Source organism: Papio anubis, chromosome 18, assembly GCF_008728515.1.
Source record: "Papio anubis isolate 15944 chromosome 18, Panubis1.0, whole genome shotgun sequence".
NCBI classification, from domain to species: Eukaryota; Metazoa; Chordata; class Mammalia; order Primates; family Cercopithecidae; genus Papio; species Papio anubis.
The window spans coordinates 46,034,373-46,059,459 of record NC_044993.1 but is presented as its reverse complement, the minus strand read 5'-3'; the positions used below and the strand labels follow the sequence as shown (position 1 = coordinate 46,059,459).

Sequence of the window (25,087 nt, the reverse complement as noted above, 5' to 3'; positions counted from 1 at the left end):
TCCTAGCACAGTGGCTGGGTGCTCAGAAGCTTCCTGGAGCCCAGGTTGCTGTCACTTCGTTCTTCCATCACTGCCCTTCTCTCTCCACAGCCAGGAAAACTCCACACTCTATGTCAGTTTCACCCCCAAAGGCCCCAAGATCCACCAAGTCAAGCACATCTACCAGGTATGAACCCCAATGTGGAAGGTCCTTATAGGTCACACATTCATTCCTTATCCTGGGGACTGAGGATGCAGGCACCAAGTAGACACAGTCCTCATCCTAGCCATCCACCTGTTCAATAATCCTTTCTCTAGAGTGTCACAGCCTCCACTTATAGGCTTCCAGCAGCAGCATATGCTAACTCCTTTCTGCCACTGGATACATTATTTCAAGAATCACAGGGCTTGAGAGCAAGGAGGATGCTGAGAGAGAACCTACTTTTTCATACTCACATTGAATGAGCTGCTATTCTTTGCTCTATTACCCAGGCTTGAGTGCAGGGGTGGGATCTCGGCTCACTGCAAACTCTGCCTCCCAAGTTCAATTCTCCTGTCTCAGCCTCCCAAGTAGCTGAGGTTACAGGCATCCACCACCATGCCCAGCTAATTTTTGTATTTTCTATAAAGACGGAGTTTCGCCATGTGGGCCAGGCTGGTCTGGAACTCCTAACTTCAAGTGATCTACCCACCTCGGCCTCCCAAAGTACTGGGACTACAGGCATGAGCCACCGCGCCCGGCCTATTCTAAGTTAGGTATTTAGCTAGGTGCTGGCACCCTGCCCAGTCTCTAAACCCAGGTTCTGTGCCTGGTGCTTTATTTTTATTTTTACCTTTTTACTTTTTTTTTTTTTTTTTTTTTCAGACAGAGTCTTGCTCTGTCACCCAGGCTGGAGTGCAGTGGCGTAATCTCAGCTCACTGCAACCTCTGCCTCCTGGATTCAAGCGATTCTCCTGCCTCAGCCTCCTGAGTAGCTGGGATTACAGGTGCCCACCACCACACCCAGCTAACGTTTGTATTTTTGGTAGAGACAGGGTTTCACCGTGTTGGCCAGGCTGGTCTCAAGCTCCTGACCTCAAGTAATCCACCCACCTCGGCCTCCCAAAGTGCTGGGATTACAGGCATGAGCCACTGTGCCCGGCCTGGTCTCAACACATTCTAAACCAAATTTGCTGTCTTCCCCTAAGCCAGCATCTCCTCTGGCTTGCATGGAATCTTTTGAAAGCACCCTCTCTTCCTCAAGGAAAACTTACGTGTCTGGGTGAATTTCTCCTCCCTTCTGCCTTGTCCCACTGCCTCCCGGAGTCTGATTGTCTGTGTCCTTTTTCTGCTACTGCCCAGACCCAGTTCCTCACCTTCTTGCAACTGGACTATTGAGAGAGGCTCCCAACGTGGGCCATGACCCGCCTCTCCCAGCCTCTTTCCAGCTCATGCCTGCAGGGGATGGACCTCCCTGGAGCCACTCTCTTCCTCTGCCATCTTCCGTGACTTCCCACTGCCTCCTTGATGCTGCTCCAACTCCTCACTCTCAAGCCTTCCAGGCCCCCATAGTCTGATCTTGGGCTTCCTTTCCAGCCTCAGCTCCCGTTCTCCTTCCCAGGCACCCTCCCTCCGGCCACATCACTCTCATCTGGAGTCATCCTGGCTCCCTGCATGTCTCTTCTTGGATGCCCTCTCCCACCCTCATCTGTTAAAATCCTGTCCATCTGGTCGGGCGTGGTGGTTCACACCTGTAACCCCAGCACTTTGGGAGGCCCAGGTGGGCGGATCACCTGAGGTCAGGAGTTTAAGACCAGCCTGGCCAACATGGGGAAACCCTGTCTCTACTAAAAATACAAAAATTAGCTAGGCGTGGTGGTGTGTGCCTGTAGTCCCAGCTACTGGGGAGGCTGAGGCAGGAGAATCGCTTGAACCTGGGAGGTGGAGGTTGCAGTGAGCTGTGATCGTGTCACCGCACTCCAGCCTGGGTGACAGAGTGAGACTCTGTCAAAAATAAATAAAAATAAAAATCCTGTCCATCTTTCACAGTCAAATTCAAATCCTGCCCCTGACATTTGGCCTTTTTAATTTAACTGGTATTTCAAGTGTCCACAAATGTTTGTTGAATGAATAAATGATAGAATCCTTCTAATCTGACACACATTTTCCTGCTTCCTAAGACATTGTTAGTGCCACTTCTGTGTCACTTTCTTATACATATCTGGGTCTCCTAGCCTTAACACAGGTAGTTCTTTTTTTAACAAAAGGTGCTCAAAAAAATTTTTTTTTTTTTGTCGCCCAGGTTGGAGTGCAGTAGTGTGATTTCGGCTCACTGCAACCTCTGCCTCCTGGGTTTAAGCAATTCTCCTGCCTCAGCCTCTGAAGTACCCAGCACTATATGATTGCGCCACCACGTCTGGCTAATTTTTGTATTTTTAGTAGAGACAGGGTTTTTCACCATCTTGGTCAGGCTGGTCTCAAACTCCTGACCTCAGGTGATCCGCCCACGTTGGCCTCTCAAAGTGCTGAGATTACAGGTGTGAGTCACCACACTAGGCACCGTGTCAAGCAGTAGGGGATTGGAAGTGGCGTAAGAATGGCTCCTGTCCTCAGGGAGCTCATGGTCTAGTGGAGATGCAGACATCCAAGCAGATCCTTCGCTGTCCTGCTGGGGACGCAGAGGACTCTGTGGGAGCCCAGTAAGGGGAGCTGCCCTGTCCTTGGGGAGTCAGCGAATCCTTCAGAGATAATATTAGAGCAGAATGTTGCAGGGTGTGTGAAAGTGTACTGGGTGGAGAAAGCTGGAAGAGCATGGAAGCCACACTGCAAGGCCCTGAGGATGGAAGCTGGCCACGCCCAGTCACTGGACACTGCCTAACCACCAAGGGCCCTGGGGACTCAGCTGATGAGGACTGGAAGAGGCGTGCAAGGGCACACAGGGTCTGGGTAGCAGCTGGGTTGGCTGGCATTTAGGGCTCTGCATCCCTTGTCCTCTGTGCCAGGTGAGGATCCAGCCTTCCATCCATGACCACAACGTCCCCACCCTGGAAGCCGTGGTTGGGGTGCCACAGCCTCCCAGCGAGGGGCCCATCACACAACAGTGGAGCGTGCAGATGGTGAGTGCTGCCTGGAGAGGGAGGGGCTGCCCTCCCCAGGTCTTGGGGGTGAGTGCATTTGAGGGTGCAGAGGGCAGGGCTTGGCCGGGTGCGGTGGCTCTGCCTCCCAAATCCCAGCACTTTGGGAGGCCAAAGTGGGAGAATCGATTGAGGCCAGGATTTTGAGACCAGCCTGGGCAACACAGCAAGACCCCAGTCTCTACGAACAAATTTTAAAATTAGCCAGGCATGCATGGCGGCCCGTGCCTGTGGTCCCAGCTACTCAGGAGGCAGAGGCCGGAGGATCACTTGAGCCCAGGAGTTTGAGGTTGCAGTGAACTATGATCGCACCTCTGCACTCCAGCCTCGGCGACAGAACAAGACCCTGTCTCTAACAAAGAAAAAGAGAAATTCAAGGGGGCAAGGCTGGGTGTGTGGGGAGTGAGGATGGATTAATTCAGATCCTGCTGTACTCAGAGATGTCTGAACTCACCCAGGACTAGCGCCAGGGTAGGGGAACGCTGGGATGCCAGGGTCTTACCTGGGCTGTAGAGGCTCTAACTGAAGACCTGCCGCTCATTCCTAGGAGCCTCCTGTGCCCTGCCACTATGAGGATCTGGAGTGGCTGCCGGATACGGCTGAGGTATGGGCGTGTGAGCTGAGAGACGGTGGGGCTGGGCGGCACACGGTTCGGAACGAGGCCGCCCTGACCCCTCTTTCCTCATCCTCGTCAGCCTTGTCTCCCCGGAGCCCTGTTCCGCTGCCCTGTTGTCTTCAGGCAGGAGATCCTCGTCCAAGTCATCGGGACCCTGGAGCTGGTGGGAGAGATTGAGGTAGTTCCTGCTCCTAACAGATGTGGAATCGCTGTGGGGGCCCCAATGCCTGGGGCTGTTGGGGGTGGGCTCCCACCAGACAGTCTGCCTCCATTTTTCTTTTCCATCTTCATGAAATATCCCCTGTTGACACAGTTACAGGTGAAAGAGAACCATGATTTCTGTGAAATGTGCAATGCTGTTTCCATGGGCCTATGGATAGTTCCTATGTGTTCTTTATAGAAAAGCTTTCCTTACAACAATGGGGAGTGACATATTAGGGTGCCACAGTAGAGGCTGAGGCAGGGCTCATGCCTGTAATCCTAGCACTTCAGGAGGCTGAGGTGGGCGGATCACTTGAGGTCGGGAGTTCGAGACCAGCCTGGCCAACATAGTGAAACCCGGTCTGTACTAAAAATATAAAACTTTAGCCGGGCGTGGTGGCACATGCCTGTAATCCCAGCTACTCAAGAGGCTGAGGCATGAGAATCCCTTAAACCCGGGAGGCAGAGGTTGCAGTGAGCCAAGATGGCACCGCTGCACTCCAGCCTGGGTGACAGAGCAAGATTCCATCTCAAAAAAAAATTGAAAGGAAAGAATGCCACACTAGAAAGTTGAGTAGAGATGGGTGCACCCCACTGGAACCCCTTCTCTGCCCTTCCCCACTGTGTTGTGATGGGGGCAGAGGCCAGTGGGTCCTGTCCTCCTTCTCCCGGGTTCTGATGCCTTTCCCCACTCCCGCAGGCCTCCTCCATGTTCAGCCTCTGCAGCTCCCTCTCCATCTCCTTCAACAGCAGCAGGCATTTCCACCTCTATGGCAGCAACGCCTCCCTGGCCCAGGTATCTCTACCTCCTCGGAAGCCCCAGGAACAGGCAACAGAGGGAGTCCAGGAGCCCCGGGGTAGACCGAGATGTAGGACAGCTCCTGGGCTCTGTGCCAGTCAGAGCTTCCCCACTGCCAGAGCCATCAGCCTGGGAGAAGCTTCTTCTTCCCTTGGTGGGCTCACAACCCCAAAGTCACCTGAGATGTAGTGGACTTATGTGTCAAGTAAAGATCAATCGAGGCCAGGTGTGGTAGCTCACACCTGTTATCCTAGCACTTTGGGAGGTCAGGTAGGCAGATCATGTCAAGTCAGGAGTTCAAGACCAGCCTGGCCAACATGGTGAAACCCCATCTCTACAAAAATACAAAAATTAGCCGGGCATGATGGTGGGTGCCTGTAACCCCAGCTGTTCGGGAGGCTAAGGTGAGAGAATCACTTGAACCTGGGAGGCAGAGGCTGCAGTGAGCTGAGATCCTGCCATTGCACTCCAGCCTGGGCAACAGAGTGAGACTTCATCTCAAAAGGATCTGTCAGAGGCAGGCATGGTGGTTCATGCCTGTACTTAGCGCTCTGGGAGGCTGAAATGGGAGGATCGTTTGAGCACAGGAGTTCAAGGCTGCAGTGAGCTATGATTATGCCACTGCAATCCAGCCTGGGCAACACAGTGAGACCCTACCTCAAAAAAAAAAAAAATCAATCTGATGGCAACTTAGCAAAGGAGCTACCAAGCCAAGAGTCAGACAGTGAAGAAAGGGTGCTCTAAGCAGCGGCAGCGGCAAGTTCAGGGGCCTCTGTGGTGAGCGTGGGCAGGGCAGGTTTGAAGAGCAGAAAGTTCAGTGTGGCTGGCAGGCAGAGGGGAGGAGGGAAGATGCATCTAACAGGTAAGCAGAAGCCAGATTCTGGACAGCTTTGAATGCTGAGCTGCGTGTGATTCCAGGGAAGCCATTGAAGGTCTAGGGCTGCCTAAGGTGTGTATTGGCCAAGTCACGGCAGCGACTGCAATAGGTGATGCGTTGAAGGGAGAGGGTCTGCAGCAGGAGACTCCAGGCGGGTGATGCAGTCCGGATAGGAGGAGATGGAGAATGCCACCAGGTTCACAGGGACTTTCGGGGGTGGAAAAGGCATTTTCCGACACTCTCCTCCCCCTACCCCCAGGTTGTCATGAAGATTGACGTTGTGTATGAGAAGCAGATGCTCTACCTCTATGTGCTGAGCGGCATCGGGGGGCTTCTGCTGCTGCTGCTAATTTTCATAGTGCTGTACAAGGTGGGTGCCTCCGGGGGCCACGGGCATTGCTGAGACAGCCAGGCTGGGGAAGGGTATCTGGTGGGAGCCAGGGAGGAGAATACCAAGCCAGAGGGCATTAGAGCCAGGGAGCCTCAGCTTACTCCCTCCTTCGACAGAGAAGGCTACTGAGGTCCAAAGAACAGGTAGAGTGGCTCATACCTGTAATCCCAGCACTCTGGAGGCCGAGGCAGGTGGATCACGTGAGCCCAGGAGTTCAAGACCAGCCTGGGCAACATGGCAAGCATCCGCCTCTACAAAAAAATTTTCAAATTAGGGGGACGTGATGCCACCCACCTATCGTCCCAGCTACTCGGGAGGTTGAGGTGGGAGGATCCCTTGAGCTCAGGAGGTCAAGGCTGCAGTGAGCCATGATGATGCCACTGCGCTCCAGCCTGGGTGACACAGCGAGACCTTGTCTCACACACACACAAAGAGCAAAAGAGACTTTTCCACTGTCATTCAGCCCATCCCTGGCAGAGCCAAGACAAGGCACCCTGGGAGAGGAAAAGGAAGTACCCCAAATATGGAGGTCCTTCTGGCTGCTGGGCACTGTCCCAGGAAGCACATGCCACAAACATGCTCCCTGCCATTGTGGCGCTCGCAGTCTAAGAGGGGACACAGGCAGGAGCAAGCAGAATGAGGGTTGCAAAGGGTCTGTGTGGCCTGGGGCTTAGAACCCAGGAGACTCACTTAGGCTGTGAAGGCCTGGCAGGCCTCCCAGGAAAGGTGGCATTTGAGGTGGGATTTGAAGGCTAAGTAGAAGTTACAGATTAAAAGGCCGGGCACGGTGGCTCAAGCCTGTAATCCCAGCACTTTGGGAGGCCGAGACGGGCGGATCACGAGGTCAGGAGATCGAGACTGTCCTGGCTAATATGGTGAAACCCCGTCTCTACTAAAAAATACAAAAAAACTAGCCGGGCGAGGTGGCGGGCGCCTGTAGTCCCAGCTACTCGGGAGGCTGAGGCAGGAGAATGGCGTAAACCCGGGAGGCGGAGCTTGCAGTGAGCTGAGATCCGGCCACTGCACTCCAGCCTGGGTGACAGAGCGAGACTCCATCTCAAAAAAAAAAAAAAAAAAAAGAAGTTACAGATGAAGGCCAGGTACGGTGGCTCACACCTGTAATCCCAGCACTTTGGGAGGCAGAGGCAGGTGGATCACCTGAGGTCGCAAGTTCGAGACCAGCCTGACCAACATGGAGAAACCCTGTCTCTACCAAAAATAGAAAATTAGCTGGGCATGGTGGCTCATGCCTGTAATCCCAGCAGCTTAGGAGGCTGAGGCAGGAGAATTGCTTGAACCTGGGAGGCGGAGCTTGCGGTGAGCCAAGATGGTGCCATTGTACTCCAGCCTGGGCAATAAGAACAAAACTTCATCTCAAAAATAAAATAAAGTGTTCTCGCTCGGCTCGGGGACTCATGCCTGTAATCCCAGAACTTTAGGAGGTCAAGGAGGGCAGATCACTTGAGGACAGGAGTTTGAGACCAGCCTGGCCAACATGGTGAAACCCTGTCTCTACTAAAAATACAAAAATTAGCCGGGCGTGGTGGCAGATGCCTGTAATCCCAGCTACTCAGGAGGCTGAGGCAGGAGAATTGCTTAAGTCTGGGAGGCAGAGGCTGCAGTGAGCCGAGATCCCACCACTGCACTCCAGCCTAGGCAACAGAGTGAGACTCCATCTCAAAAAAAAAAAAAAAAAAAGAGAGAGAAAGAAAAAAGTGTTCTCACATTTTCTTGGGGCCAGTGCTCGGTGAATTTTTTGCTCATTCAAATTTTGTGTTTGTACAGGTTGGTTTCTTCAAACGGAACCTGAAGGAGAAGATGGAGGCTGGCGGAGGTGTCCCAAATGGAATCCCTGCAGAAGACTCTGGGCAGCCGGCGTCTGGGGAAGAGGCTGGGGATCCGGGCTGCCTGAAACCCCTCCACGAGGAGGACTCTGAGAGTGGTGGTGGCAAGGACTGAGTCCAGGCCTGTGATGTGCAGAGGGTCCAGAACTGAACTCAGGACGCCCAGGGCCACTCTGCCTCCGCCTGCATTCCGCTGTGTGCCCTCGGGCGAGTCACTGTCCCTCCTTGGCCCTCAGTTTCCCTATCTTGAACATGGAGCTCATGCCTGCCTGTCTCCTTTGCAGGCTCATAGGGAGGACCTGCTGAGGGACCAGCCAGGAGGGCTGCAAAAGTGAGGGTTTGTCATGAGCAGACGGTCCACCAGCCTTTCTTGGTTTCCTTCCTTGGAAGAGAATGTCTGATCTAAATGTGGAGAAACTGTAGTCTCAGGACCTAGGGATGTTCTGGCCCTCACACCTTCCCTGAGATGTCCACAGATGCCTCCCCCTCCGCAGAACCTCTCCCTGCCCACTCCCCTGCACTGGAGTCCAGTCTCTTCTGCTGGCAGAGAGCAAATGTGACCTGTCTCACTACATGACTGCGGCACATGCCTTGCTCTTGGCCAAAGACCAAATTCCTTGGCGTGCCTTTCAGCACCCTGCAAAATGAGACCTTTGTGGCCTTCCCCAACCTATTCTAGAGCCATGCTGCCTCCTTGTCGAAGCTCCAGTGACACCAGCCTTTCTCCCAGGTCAGGCTCCTTCCTGTCTTCCTGCATTCACCCAGACGGCTCCCTCTGTCTGAACCTTCCACCTGGCCACCCCTCCTTCCTCGGCTGGCAGATCCTAGCTCACATGTCAGACTCGGTTGGGTCCCCACGTCTTTCACACTTCCTCCAGCCTGCACTACTCCTTCAAAGCATACGTCATGTTTCTTCATCCAGCAGCCTGGATGTTTTTTCCTGTTTAATGATTGACATACTTAGCAGCTATCTTTCAGTGAACTCTGAGGGTAAAGGTCATACTTGTCTTGTTCACCTTGGGATGCCTCGTGATATGTCAGGGCGTGGGACATCTAGTAGGTGCTTGACACAATTTCATTGAATTAATGACAAAGCCTGTGGGAAGATACAGAAAAAGAGGGGATGGACTGGGCGTGGTGGTTCATGCCTGTAATCCCAGCACTTTGGGAGGCCAAGGAGGTGGATCACCTGAGGTCAGGTAAAGACCAGCCTGGCAAAATCCCATTTCTACTAAAAATACAAAAGCCAGGCGTGGTGGCACACGCCTGTAGTTCCAGCTACTCAAGAGGCTGAGGTAGGAGAATCGCTTGAACCCGGGAGGTGAAGGTTGTGGTGAGCCAAGATTGTGCCATTATACTCCAGCCTGGGCAGCAACAGAGCGAGACTCCGTCTGGAGGAAAAAATAAAAAGAGGGCACGGCCTGTGACATCCCCATCCTTGGAGGCCGTCTTCCCAGGCTCTGCCCCTGCCCTGGCTCCACACCCTCTCCCAGGACCCATCACACCTGTGCAATGGCTCCCACAGAAAGACTGAGCTCAAAGTGGGAACCACGTCTGCTCACTTGGAGCCCCAGTGCCAAGCACTGTGCCTGCGTGTATTTATCCAATAAATGTGAAATTCTGTCCAGTTTTGCGGTGTTTTTGTGCTGGTGCAATATTGCAGCCCTACTCAATTAAGTGAACATTTCTGGCTGTGTTCTATGGCTCACAACTGTATTCCCAGCACTTTGGGAACCCAAGGCGGGAGGATCCTTCGAGGCCAGGAGTTTGAGACCAACCTGGGCAACATGGCAAAACGTTGTCTCTATAAAAAATTAAAATATAAAAACTTATTTGAGCCTGATTGCACGTACCTGTAGTCCCAGCTACTCAGGAGGCTGAGACAGAAGGATCACATGAGCACAGGAGATCAAGGCTGCAGTGAGCAATGGTCACATCACTGCAATCCAGCCTGGGCCACAGAGCATGATACTGCCTCCAAAAAAAAAAAAAAAAAAAAAAAAAAGCCAGACGCAATGGCTCACATCTGTAATCCCAGCACTCTGGGAGGCTGAGGTGAGCGGATCACATGAGGTCAGGAGTTCAAGACCAGCCTGGCCAACATGGTGAAAACCCCATCTCTACTAAAAATACAAAAAAAATTAGCCAGGCGTGGTGGCGGGCACCTGTAATCCCAGCTACTCAGGAGGCTGAGGCAGGAGAATCACTTGAACCCAGGAGGTGGAGATTGCGGTGAGTCGAGACCACACCATAGCACTCCAGCCTGGGTGACAGAGTAAGACTCCATCTCAAAAAAAATAAAGAAAAAAATAGCACTTCCAACCAGGCGCGGTGGCGCGCTGCAACACAGCCAGACCTGTTTTCTAGCAGCAGCAGCAGCAGCAAGGCACTACCCAGATAAGGCCCCTGGCTACTACTGGTGTCTCCCACTTCCCAGGGCGCTGTCCACGCACATGTTTTAAGGACAAGTCTCGTTTACCACATAAAGGTTTTTATTGAACTCAAACTCAGGGGCTCCAAAGCCTGAGGAAAAAGAGGGAGGCTGGGGTTTGCACGCAGAGGCCCAGGCCCCACCCCGAGGCCCCACTCCCCACCCCACCTACCCTTTTATCTGCTCCTGACTCAACAAGGGTTTCAGCAGCTACCAATCTAAGCTAACCCACTCTAATTAGGTAATCCCCCGCCCTCCCCCCTCCCTGCTCTAGCACGTTGCCAAGCCAGGCACCCACCGAGGAGCCACCACTGCAAGGCCAGCCCTCCGCTGACCTCTCTCCATTTCTCCCAGGGCCTCCCGCTGCCGGCCTGGCCTCCCTCCAACCCACTTCCCACAAGTCTCCAGGGCATGTCACTTCCTCCACCCTGGCCCTCTTCTTCCAGCATCCTCAGCTCCTCCATCCTGCTGCGGCTTCTCCACTATCCTCCCTAAAGGTTCTTCTAGTTCCCTGGCCCCTTATCTTCTGCCCAAACCTCCCACCCCTGCTGGGGCCCTGGGTCAGCGCCGGCCCGCCGCATGGGTCCGCTGGTGGCGGATGAGGTCGGAGCTCTGGGAGAAGGCCTTTCCGCAGTCATCGCACTTGTAGGGCCGCTCGCCGCTGTGCACCCGGTGATGCTGCAGCAGCGTGGAGGAGCGGCAGAAGCCCTTGCCGCACACAGCGCACCTGTAGGGCCGCTCGCCCGTGTGGGAGCGCTGGTGCTGGATGAGCGTGGAGGAGCGATTGAAGGTCTTGCCGCAGTCGGGGCAGCTATAGGTGCGGCCTGGCAGGTGGGTGCGGGCGTGGATGGCCAGCACCGAGCTCTGGCCAAAGCGCTTGCCGCACTCAGGGCACTTGAAGGGCTTCTCCCGGGCGTGGCTGCGGGCATGGGGGATAAGGGCCGACCGCTGGGAGAAGCTCTTGCCGCAGATGCCACAGCTGAAGGGCCTCTGACCGGTATGCACCCTCTGATGGCTGCGCAGGGACGAGTTCTGGCTATAGCACTTGCCGCACTCGGTGCAGCTGTAGGGCCTCTCGTGGCTGTGGGTGCGCTGGTGTCGCAGGAGGTAGGAGCTGTCGCCGAAGGCCTTGCCACAATGTGGGCACTTGTAGGGCTTCTGGCCAGAGTGAGTGCGCTGGTGGCGAAGCAGGTAAGAGCTGTCAGCGAAGGCCTTGCCGCAACGGGGACATTTGTAGGGTCGCTCGCCAGTGTGGGTGCGCTGGTGTTTGATGAGGTCAGAGCTCTGGGAAAAGGCCTTGCTGCAGACCTCACATTTGTAGGGCTTCTCACCGGTGTGAATGCGCTGGTGCTGGATCAGGGTGGAACCCCGCCCGAAGCTCTTCCCGCAGATGCCGCAGATGTTAGGCCGAGGGCCCTGCCCACCCCTGGCCCGGCCACCCCGCCGGCTTGGACCTCGAAGGGCTCCTGTGAGACCCAGGGGATTCTGAAGCATCTCAAACTGTGGTGTAGACAGCAGGGCCCCTGTGGGCATCTCAAAAGGTGGTCCTATGGGCAGGTCCCCTGTGGGCTGCTCCCCAAACCCCTGAGTGAAGGAGTCCAGGGGGTGAACTCCTACAGAGATATTCAAGGGACTCTTTTCCTCGGGGTTCAGAAGCATCTCTGCACCCTCCTGGAACTTGGAACTTTGAGCTTCAAATTCTGGGCTTTGGGTTTTGAGCTCAGGGTTCTGGGATTCATATCTAGAGCTCTCAGATTCATAGCTAGGGCTCCGGGGTTCGTAGCCGGGGCTCCGGGGTTCATAGCCAGGGCTCCGGGGTTCATAGCCAGGGCTTTGGGGTTCATACCTAGGGCTCTGGGATTCAAACTCAGGGCTCTGAGAATCTGATTCAGGGCTTCTGGGTGCAAACTCAGGGCTTGGGGGCACAAGCCCAGGGCTTCGGGACTCAAATCCCGGGCTTTCAGGCTCAAATCTGGGGCTTTGGGGTTCAAACTCGGGGCTTTGTGGCTCAAACCCAGGGCTCTGGGGTTCAAGCCCAAATGGTATCTCTTCGACTTCATAGTCCCCAGTGCCTTCTTGCTGAGAAATTTCCTCTTCCTCATTCTCACTCATGTTGCCTGCAGGATCAGAGAATTACAGAAAATCCAGATCGTGTGAGACCTGGAAGGTCATTTGGTCTATTAGCAACCACACACCTCCCACCTCACAAGCAGGGTTGCTGGCCCCTAGACAAGTGCTGAAATTCCCACGCCCCCCTGAGCGGACTCAGGACACCCCAGTCCCCGCCTGCCCCTCCTCCGAGTCCCAGGTGTCCCAGTCCCGGGCCCTCGCTCCCTCCCTAGAGCCACAGTCCCTTCTCCTGCTCGCAGGTCCACTCCTCGGACGGGCGCTCCCTCCTCACCTCTGAGGGACCCTTCGGGGCTCCTCATTTCGTCAGAACTCTGCACATCCTGGGGCTCGAGGCCCCACGGCGACGCCTCCCGCTCCATCCCCGCGGGCTCCCCGTGCAGCGGCGGCGGCGATGGCGGCCGATCCTGCGACCCGGCCTGGGTTGCCCTGAGCCCCGGGGCCCCGCCGCCCGCCCGCTCAGCGCCGCCCAAGGGACGCGGCGGCCCAGCCCGAGCCCCCGAGGCCGGACGTCTTGACCCCGCGCCTCTCCAGCGCGCCGGGCCCCTCCCCTGCCCGCGGCCCCGCCCCCTCCCAAGGTCTCGGCCTCCCCGTGGCCCTCACCGGCCCCCGCGCGTCGCGGCCTCGGGGATGAGGGGCTTCGCGACTACCCCGGCGGCCCCCGGCCCCGCTCCCGCCCGAGCCCCCACCGTCTGGCCCCCGGCCCCGGGCTGGGCTGCGCTGTCCAACGGCCGCCCGGCCCCCTCCCCCGCACAGGAAGTGTCCGTCCGCGGCCAGGTCCCCCCGCCGGCTCGCGCCGCGGCCTCTCTAGGAGCCGCTGGAGGTGGAAACTCGTTGGCATTAACCCTGGGCTGGAGGGGCCCGGCCTCGGGGTGGGCGAGGACCTGACACCCCGGAGCCCACCGGGCTACGGGGGCAGTATGTGTGCCTATGTTCTAGGTCCCCGTCCCTCCAAAGGCCCGTCTGTCCATCTCCCTGGCCCCGCGTTGTCGGTGCGTGTGGCCAAGGGCGAGGCGACAAGCGAGACCAAGGTCAGCGAGAAGGAGCGACGCTTCCCGGCGCCAGCGGGGGCGGTGTCTCTCTCCCTCCCCTCCCGGGCCTCCGGGTCAGCTCCGGCAGCGCCTCGGGAACCGGGACGGACTACCCTTGGCCTCGCCGAGGTCCTGGAGCCTGGGACCCCCTCCTGGAACTCCGCTCCCCCGCACCTGCGCGCCCGCTCCCGTTCCTCCGGTCCCCACCCCGCTCGGCTCTCCTGATCCCCCTCCTCCCTCCTAGAGAGCTAGGATAGTTGCCAAGGAGACAGCCCCGCCCCGGCTCCCAGAGGCACCGCTTCTCCGCGCCAGGAAGCCTGGCGGTTGGCCGATGGGGCTCGTGCTCTAGCCGCCCCGCCTCCTCCAACCCCGCGGACGGCGGGGCATTAATGGTCGCCAGGGAACGCCAGGCGCCTTCCTGATTGGCCGGGGGCGCTCTGGTCGGGTCCGCCTCCCCTGTCGGCCAGAAGCCCCTGCAGGAGGTAGTGGGAGGGAGGTGTCAGGCGTCTCCCATCCAGCCGGGCCTGTGCCTTCAAAACTTTTCCCGCCCCTACTTAACCTCTATTATGTTTTATGAAAGCCAGAAGATCTGAGAACAGACACCCTTCCTCCTCGTCAGCCTCACACCCCTTGCCTCTCCCCTCCACCTTCCCCAGCGCCTGAGTTTAACCCAATCCCTGGCAGCCTTTGTCCCTGGTTGCTGGATTTCCTCACAGGGAGGCAGGGTTCCTTCCAGGTGAGGGTGATACAGAGGAGAATTGGACTGAGAGAACCATCTGGCCTTCGAGGCATCATCTAACAATTCTCCAGTCTTGTCTGACTCGAATGGAGGCTTGCAGAGGAAGAGAACCTGAGAAACACTGCCTCGGGTGCAGCTTTGAATTGAGGAAGTGAGCCTGGACAGACAACTTAATATCATCCAATTATTGTCTTTTTTTCTACGCTTCGTGCTGAAACAAGTTTGGCAGCGTTCTTGACAGTTAATGAGCCCGATGCCCCTGTGTGATGCAGGAGCCATGGATCGTGTTTTCTTGTCGCCTACCCAGACAAATGAAGAGAATGTTTGGGAAGAAGGATGGCCTCTTCTTCATGAAAAGGGATGAGAACAAGAACTTGGAGAATGCCAAGTCGTAAAAAGTGGAGAGAAACTATCTAAAGGCTTACAGGCGGGGCGCGGTGGCTCATGTCTGTAATCCCAGCACTTTGAGAGGCCCAGGCAGGTAGATCACGAGGTCAGGAGTTCGAGACCAGCCTGGCCAAATTGGTGAAACCCTGTCTCTACTAAAAAGTACAAAAATTAGCCAGGCGCGATGGCGGGCACCTGTAATCCCAGCTACTTAGGAGGCTGAGGCAGGAGAATCCCTTGAAACGGGGAGGCAGAGGTTGCAGTGAGCCGAGATCTCGCTACTGCACTCTTGTCTGAGTGACAGAGCAGGACTCTATCTCTAATAATAATAGTAATATAAAGGCTTACAAATAAAATCACAAGAGCTCATCCCACAAATGAAGCAGGGAAAACTTTTTGCCCTCCAGAGGAACAACTTCCAGCTCCACAGCTCTCTCCCATCCCAATGTGTTTGTCCTGAAACCTTTGCTAAGAATGGCTTACATGGTCCAGTACTAGAGTCCACAGTCAGGACAGCCTACAAGAGGACAAGTTTTGGGAAGAGCTGGACATGGGGTACTCTCTGGTCATCCCCAAAGCACTCAGGTAGGAAACAAATCTCCACAAGATATTTTTCTCTGACCTCCAAATTGCTGATCCACGAAAATTCACACAGGAGAGCAGCCACACCCTAAAAATGGGTGGTGAGACCTCCAACCACAGCTCTGACACCGTCCACTGCCTGCACTCTTATGAGCCACAAGTCCCAGGTGTAGCAGAAGCTGGGCCAAGACTTCACGCTGCCCAGGCACCCGCATTTCCACGTGCAAATTCAGCCTCACTGGCACCTGGAGTAAGAGTGGCTCAGTTCCAGCCAGCCTCCTCCAGGACCAGGGTGCCATCTATGCATAGGGACTTCACAAGGAAGCCAGCCTCCACCTGACACACAGCCACAGCAGTGAGAGGCTCCAAGCCCAGTGACCCAACACCAGCTAATCAAGGCAGGAGAAACTTGGGAGTCCACTGGCCTTGTCCTACCTCTGCATCCATGAGGATGAACCCTGCGCATGTCCTGAGTCGGGTGGTCACTTTGTTCACAGCCTTGTCTCCTGGCATGCACAGCACTAGGGCAGAGCCATTCAGTGTGCAGCCAAGGTTTATGGTCCAGCCAACGTGGCCAGTGCTGCAGGATAGAGAGAGCCCTCACAGACGTTCTCAGTGAGAGGAGCTTCCATGTGCATTGCTCCCTCCCCTCATGCAAAGCACAAGCCCTCTTAAAGGCCTTCCATCTGATGCTACAGGAGATGCCCCTGTGTACTGAACATGATCCTAGGTACCCAGGAAGACAGCGGCCACGGTATAGGGCCCTTTGGAAAGAACAAAGAAATGGAAGTCTTTGTGTATGCCTGACATTGGGGACGGGCCCCGGGACGAACCACTACTCTTGCAAAACTAAGAGCAGTTTGAAAATAATGTTTTGTTCCCAGCAGTGGTTCTCTCAAACTTTCACAGGCATCAAATTCTATCCCTGGAGATTCTCATTCAATAGATGAGGAACTGGGCCCAGGGAGTAGCTACTTTTTTTTTTTTTTTTTTTTTTTTTGAGATGGAGTCTCACTGTTGCCCAGGCTGGAGTGCAGTGGCGCTATCTCTGCTCAGTGCAACCTCCGCCTCTGAGTTCAAGCGGTTCTCCTCTCAGCCTCCTGAGTAGCTAGGACTATAGGCACGTGCCACCATGCCTGGCAATTTTTTTTTTTTTTTTTTTAATGTATCTTTAGTGGAGACGGGGTTTCACCATGTTAGCCTGGATGCTCTCGGTCTCCTGACCTCGTGATCTGCCCGCCTCAGCCTCCCAAAGTGCTGGGATTACAGGTGTGAGCCACTACTCCAGCCGAGAGTAGCTACATTTTTAAAAGATACTCAGCCCAGCCCTGCCTCTAGATGGAAATATCTACACCACGAACTAAGGAGCTGAGAATGGGGTGGGGCTAAGGCTTAAGGGTTTCATGACACTAAAAAAGTTGATGAAATGCTGGAAAGTTGGGTCATGAGGGCAGGAAGCAGAGGAGTTGGAGTCTGGCTTCTGGGCCCTAAATAAGCTTTACAAACTTCAAAGCACTCAGAGACCTCTAGGTAATAATCATGGCACCTTTAATTGGCATACTCAGGGCCAAGATCTGGCTGTCAGTCTGGGCTGAGAACTGGTGTTGCAAGCTGGGCTTTCCCCAGGCTGTGTTGAGGGTTAGGGGAGGGGACTGGGATGTACACTGGGAATTAAAACCTGGTAGAAAGGTATCTCCTACTGCCAAGGTGCCTCTTCTCACCCTATGTGTCCCTGTGATAAGGTGACACACGAGTCAACCCACCCCAGAAAAGCTGAGGGAGAGAGACCTTGGTGGGGTCGGACTGGAGATGAGGTTGGAATAAAGTCAGTTCATTACTTCACTTGACACAGTGTCTTGTCTCCAAAACTTCTACCTCCTTCCAGGTTGACAAATCTGGTTTCTTCCTCCCTGGGTAGGCCAGACAGGGCTGAGCTGGGTGACAGGCGAGGGTGCACAGGCCAGCAGAGGTCACAGGCCCTTGCTCTCCTTGGGCAGGTGCTGCTCATGGCTGGACTCTGCCCACAAAGGAATTAGTGGTAGATGGATAATGGAGTCGTGAAGTGCTGGGGGGATTCTGTGTAGAGCTTGGGGATACAGATGGGTACAGTTGCCACTGGCTACAAATCTACCACCAGGTGTTCCTGGCCTAGTCCTCTCTGCCCGAGATGGCACATACTTAAAGACAGCAAAGATGGCGCGTACCTAAAGACAGGAAAGATGCAAGGACTGTTTTGACACAGACATGGGTTCAAGAAATACTTCCCTTTCTTCTTTGCTGTACTTTAAACACCAAAAACACTAGAAGCAAGCAATGATGAATGGCAACGCATGCTTGGTCAGGAGCTGATGGGATGAGTGGCCACGGTAAGTTGGGAGTTCTGGCTCCGGCCCAGCTCCCAACAACTGCGACTTTCTGAGAGCCTAGGTGGACTTGCAAAATCTTTGGATTTTTCTAGAGATGCCAGAAACCTGGATTTTGGTGCAAAATAACCTTTTAAATCTTCATCACTAATTGTTATCACTTAAAAACACTGCCTGGGCCCAAATCAATACAGCAACTGCAGGCCAGATCCAGTACAGGGCCACTGGTTTTTTAAGCTGTGCAGCAAAAAGACAATGAAGGCCAGTGCGGTGGCTCCCCTGTAATCCCAGCACTTTGGGAGGCCAAGGTGGGCAAATTGCTTGAACCCAGGAGTTTGAGACCAGCCTGATCAACATAGTGGGAACCCCATCTCTGCAAGAAAACTAAAACTTAGCCAGGCGTAGTGTAGCCCACCTGTAGTCTCAGCCATCTAAGAGGCTGGGGCAGGAGGATTCCTTGAGCCCAGCAGGTCTAGGCTGCAGTGAGCCCAGTTCACACCACTGCATTCCAGCCTGGGTGATGAGCAAGATGCTGTCTTAAAAATATGTAAATAAATAAACAGACAATGGGTATTGTGCTGTGGGAGGGTCAAAGCATAAAAAAGAAAAGGCCAGGTGAGGTGGCTTACGCCTGTAATCCCAGCACTTTGGGAGGCAGAGGTGGGTGGATCACCTGAGGGCAGGAGTTCGAGACCAGCCTAGCCAACATGGTGAAACCCCATCTCTACTAAAAATACAAAAATTAGCCAGGCATAGTGTGCCTGTAATTCCAGCTACTCAGGTGGCTGAGGCAGGAGAATCAATTGAACCCAGGAGGCGGACATTGCAGTGAGCGAAGATTGCACCATTGCACTTCCAGCCTGGGCAACAACAGCAAAACTCCATCTCAAAAAATTTAAAAAGTAAAAAGAAAAAACAGAGAAAACAAGGTTCTCCTCTACCTCAATCCTCTTAGCACCTTTGGGAGGAGAAACAGCTTTTGCTTCCCGGTATGGAGGTCTGGGGGGTTCTCACCTCAGCCCTGCCTCAGCAAAGGTGGCCTTGGAGAGCCCAGGGCATCGGGGAGCAAGGTGCTGCCAGAAGAGGCTGTTGAGTGCCCACGTTCAGAATGTCCACACCCCAGGCCAGCTCTTGCGGTGGATTCTGGGACCTCCCTGCAGGCCGCTGCAGAGGTTCGGGCCCCTGAGCCCATCTCGGGCCTCCCGCAATGTCTAGATAGTCACTTTTGAGGCCTTCATCCACATTCCTGGAATATCTCTGGGTACAGCTGGAAGCCCACGGGTGGGTCCAGGTCCCCGCGACCAGGGGTCAGGGTCACAGACAGCCCCCCAGGGCGCCGGCCCCTGCGCCCCTCGCCCCCTGGCCGATGGACCCACTGGTGCTTGGCCATGCCAGTCTTCAGGCCGAAGCAGCGGCCACACTGTGGGCACCGGTAGGGCTTCTCGCCGGTGTGGACGCGCAGGTGCGAAGTCAGAGCCGTGCGCCGCATGAAGGCCCTGCCACACTCGGAACAGCGGTGGGGCCGCTCCCCGCGATGGATGGCCCGGTGTTTGCTCAGGGAGGAAGCGTGGCCAAAGCCCTTGCCGCAGTCTGCGCAGTAGAAGGGCTTCTCGCCCCTGTGGCTGTAGATGTGCTCCACCAGCGTGGAGCGCCAGGCGAAGCTCTTCCCGCACACGTAGCAGCCGTGACGCTGGTCCGCTCGGGGGACAGGGGGGTGGACAAAAAAGCGGGGGCGACTCCGGCGCCGCGCCTTGGACAGCTGCTCCAATCTGGTAAAGGGGGCTTGGGGAACCTTCAGCCCAGGAGACCCGGCGGTCACAGGGACAGGCTTCTCCAGGGCTCCCATCCCTTCCCTTTGTCTTTCCTCTTCCTCGTTTCTGGAATCTGCTGGGAGATAAAGACAAGAGAGTTCAGGCTCGGCTCATCCTGGTCCTTGAATCCCACAGCCCGCGTGGACAGGGACAGGCCTGCTGGACCCCCGGCTGCCCCTGGGAGATAGAGCAGTGACACCTGTTCCTCGGCTGCTGAGCCAGACAGAACCAGGAGGGAGAAACAGTCCATTCCGCCTCGGGACTGGGGAAATGTCACCACATGGAAGGGCAGAGATGACATGAACATCTGGGCCTGATCCAGAAGGAGGAGCGGACACCTGGCGATATTCTAGGCAGAACGAACAGCACCAAGAAAGGCAGAACCAGGCGGGCATGGCCAAGTTCAGTGGGGCTGGATACTCTGCAAAGGCTGAGGCAAGAACTGAAGGAAGGAAATGGGAGGGCGGGGTGGGGGGCGCCTAGGGGGCATAGGAACCATCGTGCAGGAAAACGACTGGGGCGGGTCATGATGTGGAGGTAGAGCCAACGGAACTTAGAGGCCGGGCGCGGTGGCTCATGACTGTGATCCCAGTGCTTTGGGAGGCCGAGATAGAGGATGGCTAGAGTTCGAGACCAGCCCGGGCAACACACCAGGACCTCCACCTCTTTAAAAAAATTTTTTTAATTTAAAAAAAACAAACAAAACAAAACAGCCAGGCGTGGTGGCTAGTGCCTTTACAGTCTTAGGTACTCTGGAGGCCCAGGCGGGAGGATTGCTTGATCCGATTGCTTGAGCCCGGGAGTTCGAGGCTGCAGTGAGCTATGATGGCACCACTGCACCTCAGTCTGGGCAACAGAGACCCTATCTCTAAAGCAAAACAAAAAAGCCCCCAGAGTGTAGTGACCACGCAGAGGTGAGGACTTAGAGGCGGGTATGGCAGGGCCAGAGCCCCCATCACAGCCCCTTTCTAGGCTGCATCCGGGGCCAAGGCAAGGTCTCACCCTGCTGGCCGTAGTTGAGAAGGCAGTTCAGAGAGGAAACTGCTAAGCAGGTAGCTGGAGGTGGCAGAGGAAACCGGGATGGGACAGGAACAGAGAAGTCCCCATGGGACGTAGCACCCGATACTCCACCTGGGTCCGTTTCTGTCGGACACTTCGTCACCTCCGGATCCCGGGCAGCTGGATCCCATAGTTCGGCCTCCTCCTCCACCCAGGAGATGAGCGCCGGCTTGCTGCCTCCGACTCCTGGGGGAGAAGAACGCAAACCCCACGCTGCGGGGAAGCCGCCTGCCCGGCCCCGGGACCCCCAACTCCACGCGCAGCTCCCAGAGGCGCGGCAGGGCGTGTGGGGGCGCAGGGCCCAGGTGAGCAGGTGGGGCTCTCACCGAGCGCGCCCAGGTGGCCGTAGGTCTCCCGCATCACGTCCCGGTACAGGGCCCTCTGCGCGGGTCGCAGGCAGCCCCACTCCTCCCGAGAGAAGTACACGGCCACGTCGGCGAAGCTTACGGTCCCGGGCTTTCTCCACTCGGGTACTGCCCCGTTTGGATCCCGAGAAGGGAGCGGGGCCAGAGGCGGCGCCATGGGGACTGTCAGCCCCAGCGACGAATCGGTCACCTCCCCTGGCCGGGCCTGGGCATACGGAACCTCCCGCGCCCGAGAACGCCTCCCCGGCCCAGTCCCAAGGGAAGGAGGGAGGTCACTATAACCCCCGAGGGCCCACTAGAGGGGATGGAAACTAAGGGCCGATGGCTGCGAGTCCATAGTCAGAACTGGACTATTTCTTCAAAAAAAACTGCGGCTGCGCGACCTCCCGACCGTTGCCCCTGCGCAATTGTACCCAGGACGACGCCCCCGCCCCCACCCCCAGGCAGCGTTCTCTCCGTGCCCTAATCCAAAATGGCCGTTGCGGCTACAGGCGCCGGCCTTGAAAACCAACCGAGTATGCTCTGGCCCCGCCCGGTGAGGCCGCACAGCTCAGAACTCAGCCCGGGTTTGCAGAAACAAAGGAGCCTCCCACGGAAGGGAACCGTCGTGAACTCAAAAGTTAGTTTTCGTCCCAGGACCTTTTTAGAATCGGGCTCCAGCCCATCACCCTCTCGTTTTGTCCTCAGGAACGGCGGCAGCAGTCTCTTCCCAATGTTGAGAGCAAAAAGTGTGAACCCAGAAATTCCGAGATAGATCTCAATTTCTTGCCAAGGTTGACGACACGCGCGTGACAGCCTCAGGAAGTCCTCACGACATGTGCCCAAGGTGGTCGGGACACAGCTTAGTTTTATACATTTTATGGAGACATGAGACATCAATCAGTGTATGTAAGTACATTGGTTCTGTCTGGAAAGGCGGGACAACTTGAAGCAAAGGCAGGAAGACTCGAAGCAGGGAGGGGCTTCCAGGAAACTGAAGGTGAGGCACAAACGGTTGCGTTCTTTGGAGTTTCTGATTAGCGTTTCCAGAGGATGCAATCAGATATCCATCTCTGTCAGCCAGCAAAGGGGTGACTTTGAATAGAATGGGAGGCAGGTTGGCCCTAAGCAATTCCCAGCTTGACTTTTACCTTTAGGGTAGTGATTTGGGGGCCCCAAGATTTATTTGCCTTTCACAAAAGCCATGGAGTGGATACAGGAGACCCTCCTCTATTGTAGGCTTGTTGGAGCTTGAAATCCTTGGAGCTTCTAGATGGCGGAAGCAGCCAGGAGAGTAGGGTAAGGTTGAGAAGGTCAGAGGGTCCTCTCTTCTAGGAGTTTCTCCCATGTGCTGTGCAGGACGCCTCCCGACCGCCGGTCTCCCTCTAGCTGCAGCCAGGCTCTCGGCTCCCCTCAGGTCCTGCCCCTACGCGGATGGCCCAAGACTCCTCCGCTCAAAACCAGCTCATCCCTTTCTTACCCCAACCTGCTTTCCCTGGGATCTTTATGTCAGTAAATGTCGCCAGCTCTCCCACCAGACCTCCGTCTCACACTTCCTGATGGCCTACTCTGTGCTCCACCTGACTTCATACATGTCCTGTGTACTGGAGTCAGAGTAATCTCCAAGGCGCCTTTTAGCTCTTAGTGGGCTCTTTAGTTGAATCTAGGCCTAGATTGAGAATCGTCTGTAATCCTATCTACTGGGAGGTCGAGGCACGAGCATCTCTTGAGTCCAAGAGAATGAGATCCGCCTGCTCAACTTAGGAGACCCTGTCTCAAAAATAAATAAGAAAAAAGGAAAGAATACAAATTGTATCTGTTTTACATGTACTCAGGGATCTTCCCAAGACAGAGCAGTCAGAAAAAATGGCTGAAGCCAAGTTTTGCTTTTATATTTCTTTTTTTCTTTTCTTTCTTTCTTTTTTTTTTTTCCAGAGACAAGTGAACATTTATTTTTATGGCTTTCTTCCTATGTGTATTTCAAGTCTTTTTCAAAACAAGGCCCCAGGACTCTCCAGATTCAGTTATGTCCTTGGGCTTGGTCGGCTGCTGCAGGAGCCTTAAGGAGCCTTTTACAAGTGCTAGAGTTACTCATTTATCAACATTAAACCCTAGGATAGATGCAACGGAGCAAGACTCCTTCCTCCATGGAATGTGCTGATTTCAGATGACGTGGCACCCAATGTAGAAAATGCTGGAATTTTTCCTTGGAACTGCACTGTGATGAGAAGTGCTTGCCATGAACATAAGCTACTGTCTTTTCTTTTCTTTTTTTGAGACAGAGTTTTGCTCTCGTTGCCCAGGCTGGAGCACAATGGTGTGATCTCTGCTCACCACAACCTCCGCCTCCCAGGTTCCAGCGATTCTCCCACCTTAGCCTCCCAGTAGCTGGGATTACAGGCATGCGCCACCACGCCCAGCTAATTTTTATATTTTTACTAAAGACGGCGTTTCTCCATGTTGGTCAGGCTGGTCTCAAACTCCTGACCTCAGGTGATACGCCCGCCTCAGCCTCCCAAAGTGTTGGGATTATAGGCTTGAGCCATCGCGCCTGGCCAGCTACTGTCTTTTCTTTTCAGTTTTTGAAGATAAAGCAGGAAATAATCTCTGAAGTACTTGATAAAAATTCCCAAAACAACAAAAACACATGCTTCCACTTCATTGATAAAAATTTATCGCAGTTTGGCATCTGAGTCTAGTTCAGCTGACAGATGAGCTGATTGATGCATTCACCCTGATAACCAGGTGTGCCCATCTCCTTGAGGAAGCCCACTCTATTTTTGGTAGCGTCTTGGGCCACTGAGAGGTGGAAAGGACGCAAGAACCATGAGAGCTCCTGGAAATGCTTCCCTGGGAAGGCAATTTAATGAATGAGGTCTTCCAAGCAAATGACACCAAACTTCCCCAGGTCCTCCTCAATCACTGTGTTGTCTGTCAGAGGGATGGTCTTCCTCTTCTTCTTTTTTTTTTTTTTTTTTTTTGAGACAGAGTCTTGCTCTGTCACCCAGGCTAGAGTGCAGTGGCGTGATCTCGGCTCACTACAAGCTCTGCCTCCCGGGTTCACGCCATTCTCCTGCCTCAGCCTCCCGAGTAGCTGGGACTACAGGTGCCCGCCAACATGCCTGGCTAATTTTTTGTATTTTTAGTAGAGATGGGGTTTCACCGTGTTAGCCAGGATGGTCTCGATCTCCTGACCTCGTGATTCACCCGCCTTGGCCTCCCAAGGTGCTGGGATTACAGGCATGCGCCACCACACCTGGCTGATGGTCTTATTCTTGACCTTGGCTGGTCCATGTTTCAAAATGAGTTCCCAGACAGACTTCAGATTTGGAAATCCTCAGGTCACATAAGGTTCCACTATACGTAGCGTTTTTAGGTTCTAGGGGGTGACTTTTTACAAAGACACCACTAAAAATTTTCTTTAGGCGAAGTCTTGCAATGGTTCTCTGCACCAGTAAACTCACACCATCAATCCTTTTGATGCATACAACAAAGGCCAAGGAATGTTTATCTGGCAATTCCAAGGCATGAGGTTTCGCTTCTAGTCGTCTGAGATGCACCTTGTCATGTTTCTCCTGCCAGGAATCATGTAGGAATGATTCCAGTCGCTTAAACCTGAGCCCTTTTCCTTTCCTCTGCTCCTTCTTTGCCAAAAGTGCCTGCTTTGCCTGGGTGGCTTTGAGGGCTTGATAAGACCTCCTATTTTTCAGGATATTTTCTGGAACCAAAAGGATTTTTCTTTGCTCTTGCTCCGCCATCTTTCTAGTGGTGCAGCTACTAATCATTTTCTTTCTTTTCTTTCTTTCTTTCTCTTTCTTTCTTTCTTTCTTTCTTTCTTTCTTTCTTTCTTTCTTTTCTTTTCTTTTCTTTTCTTTCTTTTTCTTTTTTTTGACGAAGGCTCGCTTTGTCGCCCACGCCACTGCGCCCGGCCTATATTTCTTAAAGAACTATAATTTTTATTTTTTTTATTTTTTTGAGATGGAGTTTCGCTCTTGTTGCCCAGGCTGGAGTGCACTGGCGCGATCTCGGCTTACTGCAACCTCTGCCTCCCGGGTTCAAACGATTCTCCTGCCTCAGCACCCTGGATAGTTGAGACTACAGGCATGCACCACCACACCCAGCTAATTTTGTATTTTTAGTAGAGATAGGGTTTCACCATGTTGGTCAGGCTGGTCTTGAACTCCTGACCTCAAGCAATTCACCCACCTTGGCCTCCCAGAGTGCTGGGATTACAGGTGTGAGCCACTGCGCCCGGCCAAGGACAATAAATTTTAAAAGAAATGACAGGACAAAGAAAATCTGGCTAGGGCAGTACAATTTTCAAGGGGAGATCTATGTTGGGGGGAGGGTGTGAAACAGGTGGAAGATATGGATTACTTTGTTAAGTGTGTT

At 54.5% G+C, this 25,087-nt stretch overlaps 4 protein-coding genes, 1 long non-coding RNA gene and 1 pseudogene across 14 annotated transcripts in view; 3 read left to right on the top strand and 3 right to left on the bottom strand.

The window, feature by feature from the left end:
• The window catches only part of ITGAL (integrin subunit alpha L), a 53,014-nt gene extending 43,566 nt beyond the window's left edge, over positions 1-9,448 (top strand). For all 5 annotated transcript variants that reach the window (XM_021933277.2, XM_009198842.4, XM_021933278.2 and 2 more), the window contains 7 exons: positions 91-166; positions 2,962-3,075; positions 3,641-3,697; positions 3,789-3,887; positions 4,611-4,706; positions 5,846-5,956; positions 7,763-9,448. In XM_021933277.2, coding sequence (XP_021788969.2) covers positions 91-166; positions 2,962-3,075; positions 3,641-3,697; positions 3,789-3,887; positions 4,611-4,706; positions 5,846-5,956; positions 7,763-7,936 — 727 coding nt within the window. In that variant the 3' untranslated portion in view covers positions 7,937-9,448. The remainder of the gene's footprint in view (positions 1-90; positions 167-2,961; positions 3,076-3,640; positions 3,698-3,788; positions 3,888-4,610; positions 4,707-5,845; positions 5,957-7,762) is intronic.
• Positions 9,449-10,295: 847 nt separating this feature from the next.
• On the bottom strand, positions 10,296-18,683 carry ZNF768 (zinc finger protein 768). 2 transcript variants are annotated; one of them, XM_009198840.4, is made up of 2 exons: positions 18,496-18,683; positions 10,296-12,369 (listed from the first exon to the last, which is right to left on the bottom strand). In XM_009198840.4, the coding sequence occupies exon 2, from the start codon at positions 12,362-12,364 to the stop codon at positions 10,814-10,816; it is 1,551 nt and encodes a 516-aa protein (XP_009197104.2). In that variant the 5' UTR covers positions 12,365-12,369; positions 18,496-18,683; the 3' UTR covers positions 10,296-10,813. The 2 variants fall into 2 exon arrangements, with proteins under 2 accessions (XP_009197104.2, XP_017810039.2); XM_017954550.2 differs by lacking the exon at positions 18,496-18,683 and adding an exon at positions 12,654-12,919.
• On the top strand, positions 13,151-14,583 carry LOC116271304. Its single transcript, XM_031658315.1, has one exon. The coding sequence runs from the start codon at positions 13,300-13,302 to the stop codon at positions 13,633-13,635; it is 336 nt and encodes a 111-aa protein (XP_031514175.1). The 5' UTR covers positions 13,151-13,299; the 3' UTR covers positions 13,636-14,583.
• Positions 16,648-21,796, bottom strand: LOC116268593 (zinc finger protein 764-like). 5 transcript variants are annotated; one of them, XM_031658310.1, is made up of 3 exons: positions 21,229-21,796; positions 20,424-20,537; positions 16,648-19,368 (listed from the first exon to the last, which is right to left on the bottom strand). In XM_031658310.1, the coding sequence occupies exons 1-3, from the start codon at positions 21,590-21,592 to the stop codon at positions 18,716-18,718; spliced, it is 1,131 nt and encodes a 376-aa protein (XP_031514170.1). In that variant the 5' UTR covers positions 21,593-21,796; the 3' UTR covers positions 16,648-18,715. The 5 variants fall into 5 exon arrangements, with proteins under 5 accessions (XP_031514170.1, XP_031514171.1, XP_031514172.1 ...); XM_031658311.1 differs by having other exon boundaries at positions 16,648-19,365; XM_031658312.1 differs by lacking the exon at positions 21,229-21,796 and adding an exon at positions 20,678-21,218.
• LOC110742267 lies at positions 21,581-23,339 on the top strand. Its single transcript, XR_004179810.1, has 2 exons — positions 21,581-21,695; positions 21,935-23,339. It is a non-coding gene; the product is annotated as an uncharacterized LOC110742267 (long non-coding RNA).
• On the bottom strand, positions 23,329-24,480 carry LOC108584008 (annotated as a pseudogene).
• Positions 24,481-25,087: the final 607 nt, after the last annotated feature.

Excerpts from the sequence above, each read along its gene's own strand:
- ZNF768 (XM_017954550.2), bottom strand. The coding sequence starts at position 12,741 with ATGGAGCGGGAGGCGTCGCCGTGGGGCCTCGAGCCCCAGGATGTGCAG. Across the intron at positions 12,370-12,653 it reads CCCCGAAGGGTCCCTCAGAG|GCAACATGAGTGAGAATGAG; the intron begins GTGAGGAGGGAG and ends CTGATCCTGCAG.
- LOC116271304 (XM_031658315.1), top strand. The coding sequence starts at position 13,300 with ATGTGTGCCTATGTTCTAGGTCCCCGTCCCTCCAAAGGCCCGTCTGTC.
- LOC116268593 (XM_031658310.1), bottom strand. The coding sequence starts at position 21,592 with ATGTCTCATGTCTCCATAAAATGTATAAAACTAAGCTGTGTCCCGACC. Across the intron at positions 20,538-21,228 it reads GCGGGGCCAGAGCATACTCG|GAGTCGGAGGCAGCAAGCCG; the intron begins GTTGGTTTTCAA and ends CTTCTCCCCCAG. Across the intron at positions 19,369-20,423 it reads TCCGACAGAAACGGACCCAG|CAGATTCCAGAAACGAGGAA; the intron begins GTGGAGTATCGG and ends TTTATCTCCCAG.